This window comes from Drosophila mojavensis, unplaced genomic scaffold (assembly GCF_018153725.1).
Source record: "Drosophila mojavensis isolate 15081-1352.22 unplaced genomic scaffold, ASM1815372v1 contig_80, whole genome shotgun sequence".
Lineage (NCBI taxonomy): Eukaryota > Metazoa > Arthropoda > Insecta > Diptera > Drosophilidae > Drosophila > Drosophila mojavensis.
Window position 1 is genome coordinate 9,787,097 of NW_025318906.1, and position 16,639 is coordinate 9,803,735.

The 16,639-nt window shown below is 44.8% G+C and overlaps 3 protein-coding genes across 6 annotated transcripts in view; all 3 read right to left on the reverse strand.

The window, feature by feature from the left end:
* Positions 1-600: 600 nt before the first annotated feature.
* LOC6579307 (UDP-glycosyltransferase UGT5) lies at positions 601-3,013 on the reverse strand. Its single transcript, XM_002005167.4, has 4 exons — positions 2,916-3,013; positions 2,136-2,394; positions 1,419-2,081; positions 601-1,361 (listed from the first exon to the last, which is right to left on the reverse strand). Exons 1-4 carry the CDS (start codon positions 2,916-2,918, stop codon positions 697-699), a joined length of 1,590 nt encoding a protein of 529 aa, XP_002005203.2. The 5' UTR covers positions 2,919-3,013; the 3' UTR covers positions 601-696.
* Positions 3,014-3,860: 847 nt separating this feature from the next.
* LOC6579308 (UDP-glycosyltransferase UGT5) lies at positions 3,861-7,248 on the reverse strand. The gene is made up of 6 exons (XM_002005168.4): positions 6,156-7,248; positions 5,936-6,094; positions 5,387-5,848; positions 5,121-5,324; positions 4,785-5,059; positions 3,861-4,725 (listed from the first exon to the last, which is right to left on the reverse strand). Exons 1-6 carry the CDS (start codon positions 6,253-6,255, stop codon positions 4,336-4,338), a joined length of 1,590 nt encoding a protein of 529 aa, XP_002005204.1. The 5' UTR covers positions 6,256-7,248; the 3' UTR covers positions 3,861-4,335.
* A 2,881-nt stretch (positions 7,249-10,129) lies between these two features.
* The window catches only part of LOC6579309 (apoptosis-stimulating of p53 protein 2), a 43,904-nt gene continuing 37,394 nt past the window's right edge, over positions 10,130-16,639 (reverse strand). For all 4 annotated transcript variants that reach the window (XM_032729608.2, XM_044010491.1, XM_002005169.4 and 1 more), the window contains 6 exons: positions 14,909-15,176; positions 13,289-13,506; positions 11,024-13,182; positions 10,725-10,942; positions 10,426-10,628; positions 10,130-10,329 (listed from right to left, as the gene is read on the reverse strand). In XM_032729608.2, coding sequence (XP_032585499.1) covers positions 10,285-10,329; positions 10,426-10,628; positions 10,725-10,942; positions 11,024-13,182; positions 13,289-13,506; positions 14,909-15,176 — 3,111 coding nt within the window. In that variant the 3' untranslated portion in view covers positions 10,130-10,284. The remainder of the gene's footprint in view (positions 10,330-10,425; positions 10,629-10,724; positions 10,943-11,023; positions 13,183-13,288; positions 13,507-14,908; positions 15,177-16,639) is intronic.

The window sequence follows — 16,639 nt, forward strand, 5'->3', positions numbered from 1 at the left end:
AAGCTAGAAATAATAATGGGTCGAATCAACCCAGAACGGGTTTGTTCATATTGAGATGCTTTCATTCGATTCCAATCTATTCTAATCATCTATTTGATCTCTACAAATGGCTCTCCTGAACGAAATAGAAGGACATCCCCAGCATGGGAACGGCATACACAATGTCTCCCGAGAAGACCGGATGCGAGATGCGGCATGCTGCATCTGAGCCGGCAGCAGGAACTTCAAGCCAAATCACTGTTGCTGTAGGTCAGGTAGATAATTTATTTACTTTTGCGATTGCCAAGCCATGACAATTCATATTCTTATCGCTATGGGAATTGCTCTAGTAGCAACCAATATATTTCTAATTTTTAGAACCATTTGAAATCTTATCTATTTCCACAAAATTATGAGCAGTATCATTTGTTGACTTTATCGCTTACGTGTCTATTAAAAATATCTTTAAAATTGATCCGATTTTTTCCATTTTGGCAGTGTTAAAAGTTTGTTCTCCAAGGTTAAGGCTCGCATAATTTTTTTAATAGATTTTGAATTTCACAAGTAACTGACAAATGTGATAACTAAGGCGTTATAGGCCTTTAAGAAAAACTCTATTACTTTGAAAATTGTTCTAACTATAAGTTTATTCAATTTAATTAACATACCTAAAGTATCTTATGGCTGATAGTTTCGGAGTGATTTTAGGATCTATTCCTAGTTTCGTTTAGATTTTGGCTTGGACTTCTTCGCTGACTTGAAGCTGCGGCAAAGAAGAAGCAGACCCAAAATGGGCAACAGAATTACAGCTAACGCGATGCCAACGATGTCTAGGAGATAGAACTGATACCAGGGCAGCTTGACGCCCTCAGACACTAAGTGTGGCGCTCCACGATGCTTAATGACATAATCGATCCAGTATATAGCAGTATCCATTGCACTCATTTGTCGATCACGGAAGATGTGGGAAGCTCTCTTCATGTTATCCCTATACTTGGGATTCTCCAGGAGCTCAGTCAAGGAGTAACGAAGCTCCGTCTCCGTAACAGTGCGATAGCTTACGCTTAGAGCATAGCCTGCATCTACGCCTTTCTTAATATTTAAATGTTGATCGGCATAGACAGGCATGCCGAGAACTGGCACACCATAATGAACCGCCTCCTGAGATCCGAAGAGACCGCCATGGGATATGAACACCTTGACATTTGGATGGTTTAATATATCAGTCTGGGGCATCCATTTCTGGACCATCACATTGGGAGGAAGATTAGGTAATTTGTCATCCTCAAACTTCCAGAGAACGCGTTGCTTAAGGCTGGAAAATACCCCAAGGAACATTTGGATCTTCTCGGGTGGAAGATCCGCACTTCGCACTTGAGAACCTATGAAAGAGATATTTTAATCATGATCATTGCAAGGAATAAGGCTTTGAAACTCACCCAAACTGAAGTAGATGGCTCCATCCTTGGCTTCATCTAAGAATTTTTTGATATTTGTGGGCAAAGGCTTGGCGGGCTTTATATGTAGTCCGCCGACTGGAATCATGTTGAACGATATAGGCCGAGGTGCATCCAAAGGCACATAGCTATTCAGAAGAATAACTGAGATATTCTGTTCCAGTTGCTTAATAGTTGGCAAATCTTTGAACTGTTTGGACAGATGCTTCTGTAGTATTTTATCCTGGCCAGGATAATACCAGAAGTAGCGCAGCAGTTCATCAGCGAACGAGCTGAATACATTGTCGATACGTTCTGTGAGCGACATTCGATCCGTATAGGGCTTCCATCCGTGAGGCACATACGACCAGGGATTAATTATTCCAGTTAAGGAACTCAGATAGTTGGAGTAGCCGAAGGTTGTGACGGTTATAATTGGAATTTGATAGAGGTGACCCAGGATGAGGGCACCCTCATTGAAGAACTGCTCGGCCAGAAGTAAATCATATTTCCCCACCTTGTCTTTGGCAGTGATTAGATTCTGAAATTCCTTCTGCTCAAATGCAAAGTTTGTGCTTCCCAATCCCATCTCATAGGCCATTTTTAGGAATGTAACTGTGTTGATATCTGTCATGTCCAGTATTGACTTGACTGAGGAGCCCAAAACTGAAAAGTACTGGGAATTAGTTCCAGTTACATTCAAAGTCAAAATACACTTACTTGCGGTCCAAAAATTGTATTGGGGTATAAGAATCTCGGTGTAGTTCGCACCCAGGTTCTCCTGAGCCAATGAGAATGGCGTAATGAATGTCACCTCATGTCCCCTATGCACCAATTCTCTGATAATCGCATTCGTCATCATAAAGTGACTTTTGCCGGGAAATATGAAGGGAGCCAGAATACGGTAACCAGCTCCGATTTCCATGTTCTGCAGGGCAACTAGGCCCAGCAGGAGGACTTTCAAGAGGTGTTTCGCTTGCTGTTGGTAAAAGAGATTATTTATTGCTGACCCAAAGAACTTAACTTATCTAATTCAATATAATCACTTAATAGTATGCCTATCGCTTATCTGGTGATTACGATGCTATTTCTTTATCGCCTACGTGCTTTAAATAATTCACTTTAATTTTTGAATCTTAATGAATTCTTCTCTGGTATATCAGGGGCTATATATTATTTTGCACTAGTTGTATTTTATTTTATTTATTTTACAGCAAAGAACATTAAAAGTTAACAAACGTTTACCGAAAGAAAAAGAGACGATTAGAGTGAGTAAGAGTAAGAGATAGACAGAGAGAATGGCAGAGAGACTACGCTGTAAACGGCTAAGCGTAAGGTCTTTAGTTCGATATTTGTTTTAGGCCATATCCAGTTTTAGGCTGATAAATATTCATGGCTAACATCGAGGTTTTTTTCCTAAGCATCTCTGTCCCACTTTATAGTTAGGCACTCAATTTTTTTATTTGATTAAATTAGTTTAAGTTGAATTTATTTGCACACCATTTTCAATTTGCCTGCTGCTCAGATTTCGGTCGACCGATCCACGCCGCGATTCACAAACGACTGAGACGTAGCTGGCACTGGGTCTTCCATGTGTACCCCAGGGAACTTATCGGCAAATGCGACGTGATGAAATTCGGCGTTCTAATTCCTTGCGAGACAATGATAAGATATGATGGCTTGTTTGTTGGAATGGACTTGGATTAGGTTAAATCACTAGGGTTTGGCATGATAGAAATCTATGTATAATAGGTATTAAACAGTTGACTTGATTGCTGAGTAAATTGTCTAAAGCAGCTGCTAGTCAATTAAAAATCAAATCTTCCTCTTTTTCTATAAGTATATATATTCCTTATATGATTTACATTTATAAAAATTACTGGGTATTTTCTAATTTAATTAACTTATCTATTTCTATAATTATCTATATTTCTATATATGATTTACATTTATATAAATTATAGGGTATTTTCTAATTAACTTCACTGTCGGTAGTATTTGATGGGGCCAATTTTTACAGGGTATGCATAAGGGTGTACCCCTAGACTAAAGCCTCGACGACTCAATACGAATCTGTGTTATCATGAGCGATATGCTAGGGCTATAGTGGACACGCGCGTTACTTAAGAGATTATGATCTTCACGCACCTAGAGTCGTGTACGTGGGGCAAATGTCCGATACGGTCTATCATTTCGGGTTATCATTCCCGAGGGACTCGAGAATTCCCACATCTATGGGTTTTGATTAATAAGAAAATAGTTATAGAGATAATGTTCCAGAAAGATCGCAGCATGGAATGAAGAAACATTTTTTGTTTACTCGTCTGCTAATCCCCTAGAAAGTTGAATGTGATTTATATTGTTGCCAAAAATAAAACAATTAAATGTGGTTAAAATTTTAAGCAAATATTTGTTGAAATATTTGTGTGATATACAAATATGATATACTTATTTATTTAATTTTATTATAAAGCAATTACGGGGCATTTATAAGTCAGGTTGAGTGCTTATTATATTATCAAATAGGAATTGTTTAGACAGGTTAATTCGTGTTTCATAAAATAACAAGATTCTATAACAATATAGATTACAGGGTACTTTCACACTCTGCTCACTTAGTTTGCGATAGTATATGTAATCAATTCAAGAGAATTAAATATAAAAGAATTAAGAGATAATTTATAAAAGTATTAAGAGAAGTAGTGCAGATTTTTTTTACAGGGTATTTTCATGTTGGTATTGAAAATGTTTATGGCAAATGGAAAATGGGAGGGATGTGATTTATGATCGACTGACTGACGCGCTCGTCTTATCAGCGTGTCTACATAAGTTTATACTATAATATATATATGCAGCTATATTAAAACTAATCTGCTGTCCAAGCAGTAATTAAAGCTAGAAATTATAATGGATCATTGACTTAATTGGTTTTCGCTTTCCTCTGCTTCCTGCCGCTGCCCTGGAGCAGGCGTATGGCCAGCAGGAGCAGGAAGAGGGCGGCCAGTGCGAGGACTCCCAGGAATGCAATCACATCCAGCAAATAGAACTGATACCAGCGCAGGTCGAGCCCAGCGGATCGCATGTGAAGTGCGCCCTTGTGGCGAATCACGTACTCGATCCAGTAGACGGCGCTGCGGCGAGGCGACATCGGGCGATCCCTGAAGATGCGAGAGACGCGCTGCACGTTCTCCGCGTAGCTGGCATTGTGGATGAGCTGCAGCAGCGAGTCGCGGAGCAGATCTTCCGTGATGGACTGGAAGTGCAGGCTAATGCCGTAGCCACCCAGCACAGCCTTGTTCATGTTGAGATGCTGCGAATGACTGGAGCTTTAGGCAAACAAATCTTCTACTTGACTACTAAGTCGCTCACCTGGTCGCAGTAGAAGGGCATGCCCAGCATGGGCACGGCGTAGTGCACGCCCTCCTGGGTGCCAAAGAGGCCGCCGTGAGTGATGAAGACCTTCACGTTGGGGTGAGCCAAGATGTCCGCCTGGGGCAGCCATTTGCGTATCATGACGTTGGGCGGCAGCTGGTCAATGGACTCATCCTCGAATTTCCACAGGATGCGCTGCTTCATGGAGCCAAAGACCCTGAGGAACAGCTGCAGCATGTCTCTGGGCATCTCTTTGCTCTGCACATTGCTGCCTGGAAGCAGAAAGGATGGTTATTTCGGAGTAAGTCAGGGGAGTTTTGGCTTAATCCTTACCCAGGCTAAAGAAGATGGCGCCATCTGTTGCCGCATCGAGGAAACTTTGCATGTCTGCGGGCAGCGGCTTGGGCGGATAGATGTGCATGCCGCCCACTGGCACCATGGCGTCTACAGTGGGACGTGCCGTCGTCAGCGGCGCGTGACTGTTGAGCAGCATGACCGAGATTTGCGTCTCCATGTGCCTGACCTTGGGCACTTCAGCTGCGGGCCAAACGGGCAGTGGAATCAGAGAGTTAAGTCTACTGCAATGGGTTGGCACTCACCCAAAACTTGACCAAAGTACCGCTCAGTGATGGCGTCCATTTTGGGAAAGTAGCTCAGCAGGCGATCAAAGTCCTCGTAGAGCGAGACGTACGTATTGTGCACTCGCTCCATGAAGGACATGCGGTCGGTGAAGGGCATGAAGCCGTGCGGCACAAAGGACCACGGCGTAATCAGACCCATCATTTGGCTCATATGGTTCTCATACCCTAGCGTGCTGGTGGTGACAATGGGTATGTTGTACTTGTAGGCCAGCGCCAGGAAGGCCTCCTGGTAGAACTGCTCGGCGAGCAGCAGATCGAACACGCCCTCCGTTTGCCGGGCATTGATCAAGGCCTGCACCTTGGGCTGACGTAGCGCATGCTCCGTGGTCTTCAGTCCAATAATCTCCAACATCTTGAGGAAATCATAGTTCTTCATCTGCGTCAGGTCGAACAGATGCTGCACGCCAAAGCTAAGCTTCACTGTGGCAAATCGAGAAGGTTTCGTAAGTCTTGCAATGTTTAATTATTATCTCTCTCTTTCTCTCCCTCTTTCTCTCTCTCTCTCACCATCATGCCAAAAGTCGTAGACTGGTTCGATGAGCAGCTCCGTGTAGTTGCCGCCGAGCTGCTGAGCGGACAGCGAAAAGGCCGTGATCATCGTCACATTATGTCCGCTCTCCACGAGCTCCTTTATCAGCGCCGTGTGCATCATGAAGTGGCTTTTGCCTGAGTCACAAGCGAACAGTTAGTAGACTCTCAGCTGCAGTTGCAGTACAGTGAAGCTTACCTGGGAAGGCATACACAGCCAGAATGTTCGCTGGCCTCGCCTGTGGCAGTGCAGCCAGCGCGCAGCACAGTAAAACAAGACTCAACGACTGCAGCTTCATTTTGTTGCACTCAATGTGAGTTTATACAATTTATATAGGATTCTTTTCTTCACCTGATGCACTCACTTTTTATTTTATTTTATAACATATTGATTTTCACATATATTTACAGTCGGTTTGCTTTCCGAATGACGACAACGAAAAGAAAAGTCAGTTTAGCGCCTTATCTTTTGTTGTTTATTATATAGACACCCAATAGGCATTAAACTGGGCAAGGAACATTTACAGCTATATTTGTCATTTACTTTAATTTAGAGACTTATAGCAAGCCTGTTTAAACGACTTCACCAACATCTCTCTCTCTCTCTCTCTCTCTGTCTTACTCTCTCTTTCTATCTCTCAAGCTATCTAAGCTTAACAGTCGAACAAACTCAGCTCAGCTAATATATGTTAAGCTCATCAGTTGATTTCACATTTATCACTGTCTCTTCACATCAATTAAACATTCATTGCAATTCAAATTCATTGCAGCAAAAACAGCAAATGGATTTCGACTCGACTGCATTTGCAGCTCAGTAAGTGCGCAGTTTGCAAATGCAAGTGCATTCCGTATTCCCTGTAAAGTCGCTTCACTATTAGCTTTATATATTAGTAATAATTAGCTAATGTTTGCATTGCTTCAATTGCCATGTAAACCTGAGGTAGTTTTAATATTTGTATTAAAGTTGCTTGTTCATTGTTTACTTTGAATATTTACTATTTATTCATTTACTATTTCTCTGTATGTCATTATGATTTAGGAGCTACCGGTAAATATTTCTATCTTGGTCTTCCAAGAATGACTTGTATTTATTCCGATTTATGCTTTATCCAAAATCCAGTTTGAAGTTTATTTGTTAAATCGACTATCGATATTCAAGTTTACTTTTGAGCACAGTTCACAGTTCGCCTTTTAATATTCACTTTTGTATATTTATGCAACTCAATGTTTAATTTGTATTCAATTTTACAAATTTCGCTCGACCGATTCACGTCGCGATTCACAAACGACTGAGATGCTGCAGGCAATGGGTCTCACATTTAATATGTGTGGGGCTATGAAATGCGGTAGGTATATTTGTCACTCAATTCGAATACCCTGTAAGACATCGATAAGATTGTTTGACTATGCTATGGGCAAAAGAGTATTTAAGGTAAGTATTTACCGGGGTATTTAACAGTAAGTATGCTCTTAGTAAATTATTTAATACTCAACTATTGCAACTTAATTAAACAATCAAATCTTGACAGCTATGACATATATGAACAATTACAGAGTATTTTCGTTATATTATTTCACAGGGTATGTTCATGTGGCGCAGTCCTTCAAAATGCCCCATGATTCGGCTGTATCACAAATACGTGTTATCAAGCGAGATGAGCTCAACGCATATTGAAACTATTGAACATGCGTGTTATCAGCTAGAGAAGAACAATTTTTGTTTATGAATCTTTATGAAGGCCAACAAACGTTGTCAACAGCTGCGAATCAATTTAATGGATTTTGATCTTCGCCGAGGTAGAAACAGATGACCAGCCAATCCGAAAGACTCTTTGGAGACGCAGTGGACGAAAGACTGAGTCGACCACTCAGGGGCTCAGAAGTAGAATATTTATTTATACTCAACTAATATTGTATTTATATACCCCATCTGTTTGCTCTACGTTTCTCACTATCTTTTGTTACCAATTAAACATTCAATTCAAATTAATTAGAGCCATTTTCCGATTGCAGTTCAGTTAGTGCGCAGTTCTCTAATGCTGCCTGTTACACCGTCTCTATACCCTGTAAGGCTATGGGTCTATTAGTACTAATTATAATTTTTCCCAAGTCTCAATTAGCAGCTTGATAAGAGTTACTTAAGATGTTTTTATAAATCAGCCTATTAGTAATTGACGTATTCCAGTTGAATATTAATTATTTTATTCACACATACCAATGCAATCCAAAAGATGTACAGAGTGTGTGAATTCAGCACCTCTCGAATTCTCACTTGCAACTAGTTGCAATGACTCGACTGAAAGCGAATTGTTTAATCTTAATAATTATATGAGATGCATGTGTGTAATTTGTGTTTCCATCAAACCTATTTTAATACTTTATCTTGCGTTACACTCGAGTGCATAAGTCAGATACAGTTGGGCTCACTTCAAAAATATACTAATTAAATTATCCATTGTAATTAAATTAATTGAAATAAAATTACAGAAATACATTTAAACCGACTTTTTACTTATAAAAGGGCAGAAATTGAATGGTATAAGATCTGGCTAATAATTGGGAGAAATTTTAGCAAAGTTCACAACCAACTATATAAAGTGTTGCATACTTTTGTGCTGTAACGTCGAAAACGCGTTTTTATTGCATACTCTCAAGGGCAGCACGTGTCGCCACAAGAAACCGATATAAAACTGTTGCATACTTTTGTGATGCGATGTCGAAAAGTGCATTTCCATTGCATACTCTAGAGGGCAACACTATAATTTTGAAGAAATTAGAAAAAAAAAGAATTCTTGGGTTTTTGACAGTTTTTCTTGAAATCCTTGAATGGCAATCAATACTATTGTTTCCCACGAGTGCAAAATGGTATGTAAAATGATCCTTGGAGATCCTTAGTGATTCTGTTTCTCGGCCATATCCATGTTTTACCGGATATTCGTGTCCCTTTTAATAAAACTATTTGCAATTTCCAATTAGAATTTATTGTGTGTTTGATTTGTATTTTTTTGTATTTTAGTTAATGCTAGGAGTAGGTGGTAGGCATTAGGCAATTACGTACATATAAATATGTATATTAATTTATATTCGAATATATATAAGCTAAATTTTAATATGTATTATTAGGAATCGTAAATTGATAACGAAGCGGCTTGTTTAGTCATAGGTAGTAAGTACTGTACATTATTAGGCAATATTAACGACATTTTAAGTAATATTCTTTTCGCTTTTTACAATACAAAAATCACATTCGATTTCTTCTTGTTGTTTCTAAATGTTTAAAAATGAATGCAAAGTTTTATATCGATTTCGAATACTAACAGCTTATAGTAAAACTCATTTGCTGGCAATTAACAAACTCGTCTGCTGCACGCCACAAAGTGCATAAGTTTATTTTCAATTTGAAGTTTGAAATTTTGCAAATTTTCATTTAATGCATAAAAGCAATTTGTGGCCGAGTTGTTCGTTTGGTCGGCTTGGAGGGGATGGAAGGGACAAGGCTTGGGTGTGTATTGCTTATGTTATTAGTCTAGGCCTTAATCTAAGCAGGGGGGCTTAAGCGAAATTCAATTTATTGTACGTGTGTGCAGGAGGCAAGCAGAAGACGAGCGAACGAGCAGAACGAACAGGCAGCAGGACGAGGCAGCAGGATATGGCAGACAGGCTGGCAGGCTGGCAGGCAGTCAGGCTGCTGCCTAATTGTAGCTGCTCTTCTTTTATAATAAATAGCTGCTGCCTCAGGCGCTGCACATTCTGTTGATGGGCGCACATTTGCGCACTTGCAGCACTCACACTCACACACATACACAGACACACACACACACACGACGTCTGCCATATGTGTAGCCATATGTGGGCGTGTGTGTGGGTGTGTGTGCGTGAGTGAATGGGTGGGCGGGCGTATGTGACTGCGTCTGGTTTCCTTCTTGTGGCTTTTTCTCAAAACAACAAAATAACGAAAAAGTAAACCGGAAAGAATTATTGTTGAGGCTGTCATAAATAATGCTCGGCTCGTAACTAAGATTTGGTCCTGCGAGATGAAGCTGTTGGCACGTGCCCGGAATGTGCTGCTACTCCTGCTGCTGCTGCTGCTGCTGCTGCTGCTGCTGCTGCTGCTGCTGCTGCTGCTGCTGCTGCTGCTGCTGCTGCTGCTCTTGCTTCTGCTGCTGCTGCTGCTGCTGCTCCTGCTTCTGCTGCTGCTTCTGCTGCTGCTGCTGCTGCTGCTGCTCCTGCGGCTGCTGCTGCTTAGCTCACTATATATACTTGGATATATAGCGCTTCTGCACAAGTCGGCCAGCCTTGCGCTTGAGTATGGTGTAGCGTATTAACTGCTAATCGCTGAAATGCGGCGACTGCGGCGGCACACGTGGATATAGCTGCAGGAGAGACAGAGACAGAGACAGAGACAGAGAGAGACGTAGCTGATTAGCCGCTGGCCAAGCATAGCGCCATATATATGTCATATAACTTACCCCGAGCAGGTTGCGTGGCACGTAGCCCTCCTCGCCCGCTGCATTGCGCGCCCACCACCATTCGTTCTCGGCATCGTCGCCCTTGCGCAGCACGATCAGCGGCTCGTTCACGTGGAAGCTCAGCTCGTCGCTGTTCTGCGCCTCGTACGAGAAGACCGCATAGACTTCGCCATTGTGCAAGATGCCCAACTTCTCTTGAATGCCTAAAGAGAGAGAGAGAGAGAGAGAGAGAGAGAGAGAGAGAGAGAGAGGGAGAGTCAGCTTAGAGTCAGCTATTTCCACAGGGCATACAAACTTACTGTACAAATACTCGGAGCAGCCATCAAAGCCCTCCTCATCCTCCTCGCACTTCTCCGCCGGCGTCTCATGATCGGACAGCGTCGAGGCAAACAGACAGGCGCCGCTCTCCACCAAGAACTTGACCATGTTCAGATTGTTGCAGCTGGCGGCGCAGTGCAGCGGCGTCCAGCCATCCGAATCCTGCGCATTCACATCACAGCCAAATTGCACAAGGAATCTGAACGAGAGATGAGGTGGATAAGGTGGACATATAAATATATACATATATATAGATAAAGAATGGCAAAATTCCACTCACTTGACTATGTCCAGGTGGCCCGCACAGATGGCATTGTGCAGCGCTGTGATGCCCTCGTCGTTGGCCGCGCTGGGATTGGCCACCTGCATGGCCGTCTTCTTGACCAGCTCCAGTTCGCCCTCCAGGCTGGCATCGAGCAGCAGCGCCAGCGGATCAAAGCTTACGCGTCGCCCCAGCTTCGGTTTGCTGCTGGTGCGCTCCTTGAGGCTGCTGCTGCCCCCGCTGTTGCTCAGCTCCGCCTGGGTGCGCTCCAGGCGATCGGGCTCATCCACGCTCGAGCTGCTCTGCGAGTTGCTGTTGGGCGAGTGCTGCGGCGAGTCGAGTGTGCTGCGGCTAGGCTCCTGCTGCTTCGGCTGCTGCTGCTGCAGCAGCAACTGCTGCTGCTGCCCGGCCTCTGCCTTACGCGGCAGCTGTTGCGCCCCGGCCTTGGCCAGGCCGCCGCCCACAGGCAGCGCCTTGAGCCGCGGTGGCTGCTCGAATATGGGCTGCTTGCGTATGGTAAGCGGCTTGGCTTTTATGGGCAAATTGTCATTGATGTTGAGGGACTGCAGCCCGAAGCTGGGCGTGGCCGGCGCTGCTGTTTGTGCCTGAGCCTTGCCGGATGTGGTGGCTGCTGCTGCTGCTGCTGTTGCTCCACTCGACTCGCTGGGCTGCTCAGTGGGCGACATTTTGCTGGGCTTGGGCGGCAACGCGGGTCGCAGCTCAGCCGCCGAGCTGGACACCACATTGGGCGCCACGCGATTCACCTTGGGGCTGTAGTTGATCATTTTGGGTATGGAGCTGCTGCCGCTGCCTCCGCTGCTGCTGCTGCTGCTGCTCATCGAGGTGGGCGCCACGCTGCTGATGGGTTTGCGCGGTGGCACAGCCACCTGCACCTGCAGAGGCTTCGTTCCGCTGCTGCTGATGCTGCTGCTGCTGCTGCTGCTGGGGGCTCCTGCATTGGATACAGCCATGGCCACGGATTTACTGACTGCGCCCAGCGGCATGCTGTGCACCGTTAGCTGCTGCTGCGTGTTGCGCTCGGACAACGTCTCGCTGGTCACCGCAATCTCGTTCTTCTTGACGGCTGTTGGCTCCTGCGACTCCTTTGCCTGCTGATTCAATTTGTTGATCAGCGCCGAGGCGGAGCTGCTGCTCGAGATGCTCTTCGGTATTTTGCTGGCATTTGTTGCAGCAGCTGGAGAAGTTGTTGCTGTTGTTGTGGATGTTGCTGCAGTTGCTGTGGTTGCTGCTGTTGCCTCTGCTGCCGCCGCCGCTGCTGCTGCTGCTGCTGCCGCCTCTCTATCCCGCTTCTTGGGTCCCACCTCGGCATAAATGTGCGTCGTGCTATCCATTGCCTCCGTTTGCGCCTGCTTGCGCAGCTCCGCCTCCGACTTGAGCTTCTTGGCCAGCTTCGATTCGTCGCTTTCGCTGCTGTTGCTCGCTGCCGTTGCTGCTGCTGCTGCTGCCGCTGTTGCCGTTGCAGCCGAGGCTGCAACACTGCTGGGATAGAAACTCTGGCCCGGGGTCAGCTTCACGTGGCTGTGACTCAGATCCTGGATGAGCTGATTCTGCTGATTGGTGTTGGCCGTGGCTGCCGCATGTTTCAGCATGTTGCCCGCGCTCAGATAGCTGGCCGTCGTTGTTATCGTTGACTTCTGGGGCGTGTGTATGAAGGGCTCGACGGCGGCCACGTTGACGCTGCCCCGTGCCATGGCACGCTCGGCTGCTCGGCCGGCGGCTGCGGCAGCGGCTGCTGCTGCCAGCTGATTGACCTGCTTCTGCAGCAGTTGTTGCTTCAAGGCAGCCACGCCCCCATGCTTGGAGGCAGGCTGACGCTGTTGCTGCTGCTGCTGCTGCTGTTGTTGTTGCTGTTGTGCTGCTGCTGCAGCTGTTGCTGCCAGTAGCTGCAATTGTTGTTGCTGTGCAGCTGCTTGTTGCTGCTGCTGCTGTTGTTGCTGCTGCTGTTGCTGTTGTTGCTGCTGCTGTTGTTGTTGCTGCTGCTGCTGCTGTTGCTGTTGCTGCTGGTGATGCGTGTTCGCCTGCTTTTTGCGCTGCAGGCGCGTTTGCAGCTCGTAAATGCGTTGATCCACCGAGCGCAGCTCCGCCTGCCGCTGCTGCAGGGCCTCGCGTTGCATGTGCAAGCGCGCATCCTGCTGCAAGGACAACTGATTGCGATACTGGATTGCGCCAAAGAACAAAGAGAACAATGAGTTTTAATTAGCATTAGCCGTTAGCTCATTGGCCACTCCACCTCCCACTCCACAGTCTCCATTCTACACTCACCATCAGCTCGCGTCGCAGCTTCTCGAGCTCCCGCGAGGCCTGCGGCGGCAAAGCCTGCGCCGCCGTCTGTCCGGTTGCGGCCAGCAAATTGACAGGACATCGTCGGTCGCGCCGCAGCTCCTCCAGCTGGCGTGTGAGCGCCTCCACCTTGGCCACCGCCAGGCTGAGCTCCTTCTCCTTCTCGCTGAAGAGCGCCCGGATCGAGTCCAAGTCATTGCCTAAGCACAAAAGTTAAACGGATTAGTTGGGCCATCCACGCAGCAGCCTCAAAGCCCCACGAAGTCGCCTATTTCCTAATGAAGCTGGCGCACTTACGCGGCTAATTGAAGGCGGGTCCGCAGCACCGGGTCGCCGCTTAAATATGCTCTACAGAAAGCCGCTTAGCTTAACTTCTTCTTGCCATCTTCTACCCTTCTGCCTGCATTCAAGTCGCTAACCTTTCATACCCATACATACATATACAAATATCTTTTAATCGTCGGCATATTTCTGCGAAATTCACACCTTGAAACATTCGCAACGTCTGGTCACACATGCCGCTGAGTAGGGTCCTGCGCATCCGTCGGATGCTGTCTGAACTAATTATCGCCCAACAAGGCGCAACTGAAACCTCATTAACATAACATCCTAGTCAGCGGGTGTCTGTGTGGGTTTTGGGTGTTGGGTGTTGGGTGTCGGTGTGGGTGGGCGTGTCTGTGTTTCGTGGCTAAATCGCCAATGCCAGCACAGTCAATGCCAACAAACATTGGAGAAGCTGCAGTGCGCGACTGGAAAATACTCAGCAAAGCAGACCTGGATATATTCAAGTTATCAATTGAAATATTTATTGGATTTAGTCTCGATAAGCCCTAATTACAGTTATTTAGGTAAATCAACTTAAACAGTTATTGTAGATTATGAAAAAACTATAGGAAAAAATTTAAGATAAACTTAAAAAAGCAAATTAAAGCCAAGTCTACAAAAACACTCCAATGTTATCGATATTTATCGATTTCATAATTTATAATATTCTCTTGTATTTAAGCATATTTTGAAGAGTTGATAAGTAAGCCTTTCTCTGAACCAGAAGTTTCTGCACCAAATAGACCTAAGCTTAATCAATTAGATAAACGTTATTTATCAATTATCGCTTTACTCAGCTGCACAAATAAGTTATTGCCTTGTTTAGTGTCTTTTGATTGCTATATGTTTTCATCCCTAAACACCCCATATAATATGCACCTCTAATGGGTATAGGTTATAACAAGGCCATCAGCAAGGATAACATCTTTGGCAGGGCAGCTCAAGAGCCACCCACAGGCAATCATAAAGGACAACAAAGTGCCACACATACATAAATTAAAGTTGCACACACACACACACACACAGCCGCTCACACTCATATACAGTTACACGCATGCTGAGGTAGCGCCACTCAACACGATTTTAACACATGTTAATCCCGCAGTCGCCCCAGCTCGGCTGCCCACGCTCGCGCCCACTTCCACGCCCACTAAGCGTGCTTGTCGTGCATGCGGTGCTTAACTCAATTGGACCCATCTTCACTTTGTAGTTGCCCTTCCACTTTCCCTCCCCTCCCCTCACCCCTCACCCCTCACCACGTTCAGCTCATATACTCACTCAGTGTTACATTGTAGGTCTTCTGTAGATCCACTTGACCCCGCAGCGCGCGTAAGCGTCGCAGCTTGGACTCCTGCGCCTCGACACGCTCTCGCAGCCGACGCAGTCGCTCCCCCTCGGCGCTGGCCACCGCGCTGCGCACCTCCTGCGATTTGAGGAAGCGCAACCGTTGCTCCTTTGTGGCCAGCAGCTGGTGCTGGCTGTCGATTTGCTGCTGCTGTCGCAATGCCATCGCCCTCAACTCGGCTGACGTCAGCCTGCTGGGCACCTGCAACGGGAATAGAGAGAGGGAGAGAGAGAGAGAGATGAGACAAGTGGGCGGGATTAGTGGATTATAGTGGTCATACACATAAGTGGGTGTCGCACCACCCGTACCCAACCACTCTCTGTCCGTGTGCAGAGATCGTTAGAGATTCAGCTGCGGATAAGCTGCTTCAAAAGGTGTCATTGGCGCCACCCTTCGACAAAGGGGCGGGTGGGCGCATCAATGGCGTCAAAGTGAAAATGAAATTTCCACAATTTATAAACGTTATCTGCAATCGTTGCCTTCACCCAGAGCCAGTGGCAGAGTCAGAGTCAGAGCCAGAGCTCCAAGCTCCACTCGTGCCCGGAGTCGAGTGTCAAGTCAAGTCAAGTTGTCAACATCCACTCCTGGTCGCCTCCTCAGTCCCAGTCAGAGTGGGAGACGTGGTCACGGTCTTGGTCTGGTGGCTTTCCCCCACACCGTCTGATACCACCATAAATCAAGTTATGTTTATGTGTGTGAAAAATGAAAGCTAATTTGCTACCTTTTTATTTAGGGCCTAGCGGAAAAAAAAAACGGAAAGGAAAACGTAACAAAATTTGAGAATAACAAAAGAGACGTTCGCATAAATAGATTAAAGTTGACCCCACACCTTGACTCTACCTCCAACCATCCCTCGTTAGATTTGGCAGCTAATCGCTCACTGCACATAAAACTAGATGCTGAGCGTGTGAATTTGATTTAGTTCATTTGAATTATTTTAGGACTTGGGTCATTTATTAAGAGGTTTGCTGCTTGTCACATACCCAGTGTATGTCTTACAGCAAATATTTTCGTGTAAGTCGAAACTACTTTTGAACTAGTTCCAAATTGAAATTGAAACAGAATCTACTTTAAATATACTTTTATATTTGTATTAGTAGAAACTGTCTCAGACGTAAATCTAGTACTAGATAACCCAAGCTTTTGAACTTCAAGACATTTTGAGCTAGTAACATACTAGATTACATTTTGAACTGGCTCACAGTGAAACTTAAGTATGAACTGACTCAGATATAACACCCATTCTAACCTAGCTTCGTACTGGGGTAGATTGAAACCAGCTCTCTACCAGCTTAGAGCTAAAATTCTTTTTGAACTAGTTCCGCACTAGAGCGATAAGATGTACGTACTAGCAGTTCAAGTCTAGATTTTGATTTATTGTAGTTTCTTTCTAGAATAGATGTTGAATTCAATTTTAAAGAATTTTAAACTATCACTAATCTCACCAAATTTAAGATAATCAAGACAAACTTAATCTTATATTTATTTCATTTATGTATATTTTCAATTTAATCAATTCATTTATTTCTAGACCTTTTTTTTATTAAATCAATAAATTCTTTGCATTCTCTTAAAGTAAAAATAAATGAACAAAATAATATTAAATTATATTGATACACCTACTATAAGAAATAATACATGAACATAAATATAATCAAATTAGG

Excerpts from the sequence above, each read along its gene's own strand:
- LOC6579308 (XM_002005168.4), bottom strand. The coding sequence starts at position 6,255 with ATGAAGCTGCAGTCGTTGAGTCTTGTTTTACTGTGCTGCGCGCTGGCT. Across the intron at positions 6,095-6,155 it reads GGCTGTGTATGCCTTCCCAG|GCAAAAGCCACTTCATGATG; the intron begins GTAAGCTTCACT and ends CTTGTGACTCAG. Across the intron at positions 5,060-5,120 it reads CGCCATCTTCTTTAGCCTGG|GCAGCAATGTGCAGAGCAAA; the intron begins GTAAGGATTAAG and ends TTCTGCTTCCAG.
- LOC6579307 (XM_002005167.4), bottom strand. Across the intron at positions 2,082-2,135 it reads ATACAATTTTTGGACCGCAA|TTTTGGGCTCCTCAGTCAAG; the intron begins GTAAGTGTATTT and ends AGTACTTTTCAG. Across the intron at positions 1,362-1,418 it reads AGCCATCTACTTCAGTTTGG|GTTCTCAAGTGCGAAGTGCG; the intron begins GTGAGTTTCAAA and ends TCTCTTTCATAG.